The 7,972-nt window shown below is 44.4% G+C and overlaps 1 protein-coding gene across 3 annotated transcripts in view; it reads right to left on the minus strand.

Annotated features, from left to right (window-relative positions):
- Positions 1-7,972, minus strand: part of SMARCAL1 (SWI/SNF related, matrix associated, actin dependent regulator of chromatin, subfamily a like 1) — a 68,242-nt gene that overhangs the window by 37,153 nt on the left and 23,117 nt on the right. For all 3 annotated transcript variants that reach the window (XM_017534946.2, XM_017534945.2, XM_037740775.1), the window contains exons 9-10: positions 6,363-6,521; positions 3,464-3,529 (exon numbers count right to left, since the gene is read on the minus strand). In XM_017534946.2, the coding sequence (XP_017390435.1) occupies positions 3,464-3,529; positions 6,363-6,521 (225 nt within the window). The remainder of the gene's footprint in view (positions 1-3,463; positions 3,530-6,362; positions 6,522-7,972) is intronic.

Consider the following 7,972-nt stretch of genomic DNA (forward strand, 5'->3'; position numbering starts at 1 on the left):
AAAAAAAAAAAAAAAAAAAAAAAAAAAAAAAAAAAAAAAAAAAAAAAAAAAAAAAAAGCAGGGCTTGGTGGAGGACACTTGTAATCCCAGCTACTCGAGAGGCTGAGGCAGAGGTTGAACCCGGGAGGCAGAGGTTGCAGTGAGCTGAGTTTGCACCACTGCACTGCAGCCTGGGCAACAGAACAAGGCTCTGTCTCAAAAAATAATTAAATAAATAAATAAATTTTAAAAATAGATCTACCTCATTTAGGATTAGTAGCCCCAGCAAACAGTGCCATGAGTGAAGACAAATGTCACACTTCCCAGGGGACAGTGACAACAGTTTCTTACAATCTAACATGTCCTCTCTCTGCTGACTGCTGTTGCTATTTACAAAAGCCACATTTTCTCAACATGATCTGGCCCTGTTATCCAACCGTGTGATTTAATCTAAATATCTCATTATGCCTATTTGCTAAAAATATGCTTGCAATATTAATTATCAGAATATAGTTCTAAGAGATGTTCACTTTAGAGGAACAATCAAGTGGTATTAAATTAGGTCCTTAGGTGGCTTTTCAAAGACATACTTTACTTTCTCCCAACTATCTTATTATTCCAAAAACAGTTAGATTCATTTCCTTATTTAGATCAGTGGTTCTCAATGGGGTTGGGGAAGTGCAAGGTGGGTGGAGAGTGATTTGTCCTCCCCCAGAGGACATTCGGTAGCATCTGGAGACAATTTTGGTTGTCATGACTGGGGAGGAACTGCTGGCATCTAGTGGGTAGAGGCCACGGATGCTGCTAAACATCCTAAAATGCACAGGACAGCCCCCAACAACAAGGAGTAGTCCAGCCCAAAATGTCAACAGTGCCAAGGCTGAGAGACTGCAATCTAGATGAACATACAATAGAGATGAAAGGTACAGTCAACAGAACAGCACAGAATGCTCCGCCCCACCCCTTCACCCCAATCCTGCCGCAGTCCAGCATTACATGAAGTCAATGTTGCAGAAGAGCATGGCCTCAAGACACCGTCATAAACACAGGCCATGTTCATGGGTCTTATTTAATTAATTTATTCATTGTTTTGAGATGGAGTCTCTTTTGCAAATATGCATTGATTGGGAGAAAAAAGAAAAAGAGATGGAGTCTCACTCTGTCACCCAGGCTGCAGTGCAGTGGCACAATCTCGGCTCACTGCAACCTCCGCCTCCTGGGTTCAAGTGATTCTCCTGCCTCAGCCTCCCGAGTAGCTGAGACTACAGGCATGAGCCACCACACCCAGCTAATTTTTTATTTTTAGTAGAGACAGGGTTTCACCATGTCGGCCAGGCTGGTCTCGAATTCTTGACCTCAGGTGATCCACCTGCCTCGGCCTCCCAAAGTGCTGGGATTACAGGCGTGAGCCACCGTGTCTGGTCATGGGTCTTATTTTAAAATATTAATTCATCAGAGTTCTAAAGCAAATGGACAAGAGTACATATTAGCAGCTTAAAGATTTCTTTTAAACATGTCACTTTGAAACATACTCAAGATATTAAAGAGGTATATGCTGCTTCCAAAGGTCTGGCTTAGAAGCACACATTTCAGAAACCACTATCTGGCTCAGCTTGGCCAACCAGGCGATGACTACATTAACAAGGTGGTTGCTAAGAAGCTTTCCCATTATATCTTTAATGATAGAATCTACCTATTGTGCAATTTCTTTTGTCTAAACAATCAGGGGTACAGATTTAATTTAGTTATGGCTGTAATACTCAAACCATAATACCAAAGCCTATTTTTTCTCCCCTATAGAAAGCATATTAATGCCTTCCAAAAGAAGGGTCACTAACCTAGGAAAAACATTTTATTTAAGTATGTCTATCAATGGCTATTGACATATAAATATTTATAGGTAATGCTGGAAGAGAATCAAGCTTCTTTTTATTTTAAGACAGTCTCGCTCTGTAGCCCAGGCTAGAATGCAGTGGTGCAATTTCAGCTCGCTGCAACCTCCATCTCCCAGGTTCAAATGATTCTCCTGCCTCAGCATCCTGAGTAGCTGGGATTATAGGCGTGCACCACCACATCCAGCACATTTTTGTAGTTTTAGTATAGACAGGATTTCATCAAGTTGCTCAGGCTGGTCTCAAACTCCTGGCCTCAAGTGACCCTCCTGCCTCAGCCTTCCAAAGTGCTTGGATTACAGGTGTGAGCCACAACATCCAGCAAAACCAAGCTTTTTCAGTAAAACACTTTTATTATTAGGTTTGGACCACATGACATAACACTGCCTTGGAAGATGTATTATGTTTATCTTGAAATGAGTAGACACTTATGTGTGTTTTGTGAGGAACTAGTGAGATTAATGTTCAAATCCTAAGTTTCATCGATATTTAGCATATTTGTCTTCCCTAGTTTAGGTAAAAGTTAAAGCTTCTTTTAATCAATAAAAGCTATAGTTTTAAAATGCTACTGCAACACAAAGCCTGCTTTGAGCATAAGAAAAACACATACTTTGGTTTGCTCAGTCTATAAAAACCAATGTGGATACATCCAAAGTCATCTGTGAGGAATTTCTAACTTGTTATGAGAGAAAAAGCTACTTTTCTAATTTTACTTCCCCCTCCCCTCCTCCAATAATAGGAAAAATCCAAACCCCCTCTGAAATTGAAGGAAATCTGGAGGCCTACCCTCTGTTGGGATGGCAGACCAAGAAACCAAACACAGACAGAAGAGAGAGCCACGTGAAGCATGGAGCCTATATTGCACATCAGAACATCTTCAGATAAAGACCAGAACCTGCATCACATACCCACGCCTGAAGCCAGAACTCACACCCACCAATGCACTCAGAGATGAGTTTAGGTCACCACAGGGAGGAATGTGGATGGCTGCCCCTTCTATCAACCAAAGAGACTCAGGGTAGTCACAGAAAACGGTATCAGCTTTTAAAGCCCATCTTGACTTTGCCAGCATATCTCGCTGACCCCACCAGCCCTTGCTCAGTTCTGCTTGTATTAGGTTGATACAAAAGTAACTGTGGCTTTTGCCATTACTTTCATTAATACAACTCATCTTTCCTGATTTCCAGCATCTTGACAGCTTTGCAACAAGTGACTTAGAAGACAGGCAGTTTTTTCTAGACTATTTAGTGGACAAGCTACTGGAGGCTCTCCCTTGTCTAAGTAGGAAGCCAGAGGAGAATTCTGGAGTCCAGTCTCCACCCAGCCTCAACAGGTCTTCACCTTTGAGAGACAAAGGCAGCGCTACTGACTTCTAGTACTGACTACCAATTCCTTAGCAGGATGTTAGGAAGAAGGATGAAATTGGCACCACAGGCCTAAGGAGAGAGAGATGCCCTAAGTCAATGCCAAGTCATGACCATAGCCCACAGGTCTGTACCTGCAACCTCTGCTGGACTAGGACCACTTTCAAGCCTGTGCAAAATATTATGGGATGTCAATGCTCAGTGAGCTCAGTTCTCAGAAGTACTCACCTTCAGGACTGGCATAGCTGCTCGACAGCGGGCAGTCCTACTGTTTTTGAGGAAGTGAGATTCATCCTGAAAAGAAGCAGCCACATAAGTGAACAAGGTCCAATCCTGAGTGAACAGAAATAGGGGCCATTTTAGGCTTGACCCTGGTGTGGCAAGTACAAGGTGGACACTCCCTTAGCACTTTCTCATTCAAGGAGACGGCTCAGTGGGCCTAGATCAGGACCCAGGGTTCTGGTGACAGCTTCTCTACTGCGTTCTGAGCAAGTTGCTTTATCTCTCTGAGGACAATTTTCCATCTATAAGGTGAGATTCATGAATCCCTGCCCCGCCCATCTCAGAAGCTGCTCAAAAAAGCCATGAGAAGGTGGTTTGCTGCTTTGTAATAGTGGCCCCTGCATTGATGCAAAGCTCTAAGGTGTCCAGCCACTTCCCTCAGGGACTCTGGGTGCAGAAAGGATGCCAGACTCGCTGACAGCCGATCAGGCTATGTTATCAGCACTGTCACTGAGGCGGGTGTAGACAAAGCACTGGGGAAATTGAGAAATGGGAAGAAGATGTGATTCCCATCCTCAAGGGGCTGTTATGTTTAGAACATGAAGTCTGATTAACCACTCTGCATCTGTGCATAAGTAAATATACATATATAGTTTGTTTTTCTTTATTCTTTTTTCTTTTTGTTGCATAAGCAAATATAGAGTTTATCATATTTTCTAAAGCCAAATGTGTAACTAATACAGGAGTATTTGAGTGGAAATTTTCTAGTTTGCTACACAGTCAAATTCCTTGCTGTGTGGCTCCAAGGAACTACCTCTCTGTAATGCCAGTTTTGCTATTTGTAAAATGAGTATCTTAGTTCCTTATGTATTAGATTGCTGTGAGTCTTAAATGAGCCAACACAGGTAAAGTCCTTAGAACAGCCCTGCCACGCAGTAAGCACTCAATGGTATCAGCCCTCCTATAGCTTGGATACCAGTGAGACCCCAACTCTGTCCTTAAAGATGATCTATAAGAAATCCTCTATTCCAGCTCAGCTACTACGAGCAAAAAGGGCCTCAAAAGCACAACAGAGGGGAGTGTGACATAACCCTGAAATGTCAAGACAGCATCTTATCCAGAAAGCTGGAGTGTTACAGTCATATGCCTTTCTGATGATGAGCTCTCATGCAGTCAAGAAAAAGGTATATTTATGGAGAAAAAATGCAGAAAGTGCAGAGGATATGGAAGAGAATGAGCCCTTTCAACCAACGGGTAAAAATGTGCCAGTACTGGAACAAATGACAAAGAATGGCTTGAAACTGAAGCCTCTTCTGAGAAGTGTGACACTTCAGAGCCATCACTCTATTCTTTCCTATACTTCTCTGAAAGCAAGAGGACAGAGCTGTTACTTAACTGAAGAACAAACCAACAATGGTGGTAAGTGGCTTGCCAAAAATCATACGGCAGGTTAAGTGACGGACCGAGAGGAAAACATGAATTCTGAAGGCAGAGGCAACCCAGCTTTAATCAATAACCTCCAGCTTGCTAGCTTCGTGCCTATGGGCAAATTACGCTCCCACTCTCGTTGCCAGTTTCATCAGCTGTGAAATGGATAATTCACAAGGATAAAAGAAAGCCTGCTTGGAGGTCACTGGGAAAACTGATGATCATATGTCAGTACCTCACACAAGGCAACACTCAAGAAATGAAAGCATTCTTCTTCCCACACACTCTAGAGCCATCACCATCATCCTGGGAAACTTCTTTCCGTGTTTTCATTTCACATGTATGTTGACATCTCTTCAAAGCCACATTTGAATTTGTGCCAAACCAGGAATGACTCCCCCTAAGACTCATCACCTATATCACTTTGCAAAACTATCGACACTCAAGTTTGCTTATGCTAAGAACACAGTGTGGTTCTCATGTCCAAAACATAATAATAGATCCCCTGAGGTCAGTAATGGTATCTTCTCCTTACCTTCTCTAAGCTCCCCCAATATTTGTGTGAGCTATGTAAATATATTGAGTATTGACAGAGATGGCTGGGTACCAGGTCAGTTTAGACTTTCCATAGGAACTATGTGAGGGGTTAAAAGTAGGAAAGCCTGCAATTGAAAGACATGTTGTCAGATCTGGAAGCAGGTCCAGTAAGACCTCCTTTAAAAAACAATTAGAGGCTGGGTGAGGTGGCTCACGCCTGTAATTCCAGTACTTTGGGAGGCCAAGGCTGGTAGATCACCCGAGGTCCGGAGTTCAAGACCAGCTTGGTCAACATGATGAAATCCCATCTCTACTAAACCTACCAAAATTAGCTGGGTGTGGTGGTGGGTGCGTGTAAGCCTAGCTACTCAGGAGGCTTAGGCAGGAGAACTGCTTGAACCCAGGAGGCGGAGGTTGCAGTGAGCCGAGACTGCGCCACTCTACTCCAGCCTGGGTGATAAGAGTGAAACTCCATCTCAAGGAAGAAACAATTAGAGTAAAAAGTGCTTTTGTGGGGTGGGGTGTATCTTCACACTGGCTGGAAGAAATCTCAACTGTTTCAATAAGATGGCATCAGATGCAGGCACACCCCCTTGCCATCCAGGTTGTAGTCCCCAGAACGCCTGGTGGCCTGGGGTCCATATGATGGCCTCCATGACTCATGGTGGGAAAGAGATGGGCTAGAAACCACCAGCAAAGACTGATTAAATCACAATTTCAAAAAAAAGCTCCCCAGGAGATTCTAGTATGTAGCCAGAGTTGAAAATATCTATTTGAGGGGAATGAATTGGCTGTTCCCCACAAAATAAAGACAGTGATTTCTATTCTTCTAGAAACCAAATGGGGCTAAAGGAGATTACAGACATGAAAGTTCTCAGAGCTTTTGCAAAGAGAGTTTCCAGAGGGATAAAGTACTTAAAGACTTGGTCAAGTCTCTTACAATGATGACAACTTTAAAAGGGATTTTTAGCTGTTTCTCCAACTTGCTAAGAAGGTCAAAGCTGACAATGTTGACCAGGCCAGCTGTCAGGCGGTCCTTCCCAGTCACCACGACGTTGATGCAGTCTGGGCTCAGAGACGGCAGCCACCGAAGGAAGGCCTGCAGATGACAGGAGGGAACAAAGCTGCAATGAGCACCTAGCACAGCAGCTGTTGGTTTTGACAGCAGCAGTCTCACACCCACGAACAGCCCTCACCTCTACCTTCCTCTCACCTACCTGCGCCCCTTCACTCGCCACTGACAGAACACTCCCCCTGTTTTTTTGTTTTTTTTTGAGTTAGGGGGCTGAGAACAGTGGCTTACGCCTAGAATCCCGGCACTTTGGGAAGCTGAGGTGGGCAGATCACCTGAGGTTGCCAGTTCAAGATCAGCCTGACCAACATGGTGAAACCCCATCTCTACTAAAAATACAAAATTAGCTGGGCATGGAGGCGCATGCCTGTAATCCCAGCTACTTGGGAGGCAGAGGCAGGAGAATCACTTGAGCTCGGAAGGTGGAGGTTGTGGTGAGCCAAGATGGCGCCATTGCACTCCAGCGTGGACAACAAGAGGGAAAGCTCGGACCTCAAAAAAAAAAAAAAAAAAAGAGTTGGGTTGGCCTCACTTTGTTGCCCAGGCTGGAGTACAGCGGCACCATCACAGCTTACTGCAGCCTCAAACTCCTAGGCTCAAATGATCCTCCCGCCTTAGCCTCCCAGGTTGCTGGGACTATAGGTGCACAACACCATGCCCTGCTAATTTCTTTCTTCCTTTTTTTTTTTTGTTTCCAAGAAGAGATGGGTCTCAGTATGTTGCTCAGACTGGTCTTGCTCTACTGGCCTCAAGCGATCCTCCTGTCTCAGCTTCCCTAGTTGCTGAGACTACAGGCATGAACCACCGTGCCTGGCTATCTCCCTGCCTTTGTCGGCAGTCACATTATGGTATTTGGGTTTCATCTCTGTGATTCTAACTAGATGGTAAGTTTCTGCAGGGAAAGAATGCGACTCTTTTTAAGAGGAATTTTACATAGGACTTAGCAGAGCCTGGTACACTGAAGGCAAATCATAAATGTTTATTGATGATGATGAGACTATTTATGCCAATATTTCTACAAATCCACCTTCTCTCTGGCAATCTGAGCATCTCAGGGGCACCCAAGCATCTGGGTGCTCACCTTCTCCACTTGGGCTGACACTGCTCAGTACAGGGAGTGCTGGTCTTTTCTCTAACTTCAGACCTGCTGGGCACCATCTGGCTGACTCTTCCTAGAATTTCTGAGGGTACTGTGGGAACCTAACACATGCAAAATATGTACTAAAGATTACTTTTCACAGGCACCTGCAGAATTTAGGTCACAAGACTTGGGAGGCCAAGCCAGGAGGATCACTTTTGCTCAGGAGTTCAAGACCAGCCTGGGCAACATAATGTGACCCTGTCTCATCAAAAAAAATAAATAGCCGGGCGCGGTGGCTCAAGCCTGTAATCCCAGCACTTTGGGAGGCCGAGGCGGGTGGATCACGAGGTCAAGAGATCGAGACCATCCTGGTCAACATGGTGAAACCCCGTCTCTA

This window comes from Cebus imitator, unplaced genomic scaffold (assembly GCF_001604975.1).
Source record: "Cebus imitator isolate Cc_AM_T3 unplaced genomic scaffold, Cebus_imitator-1.0 Scaffold89, whole genome shotgun sequence".
NCBI lineage: Eukaryota > Metazoa > Chordata > Mammalia > Primates > Cebidae > Cebus > Cebus imitator.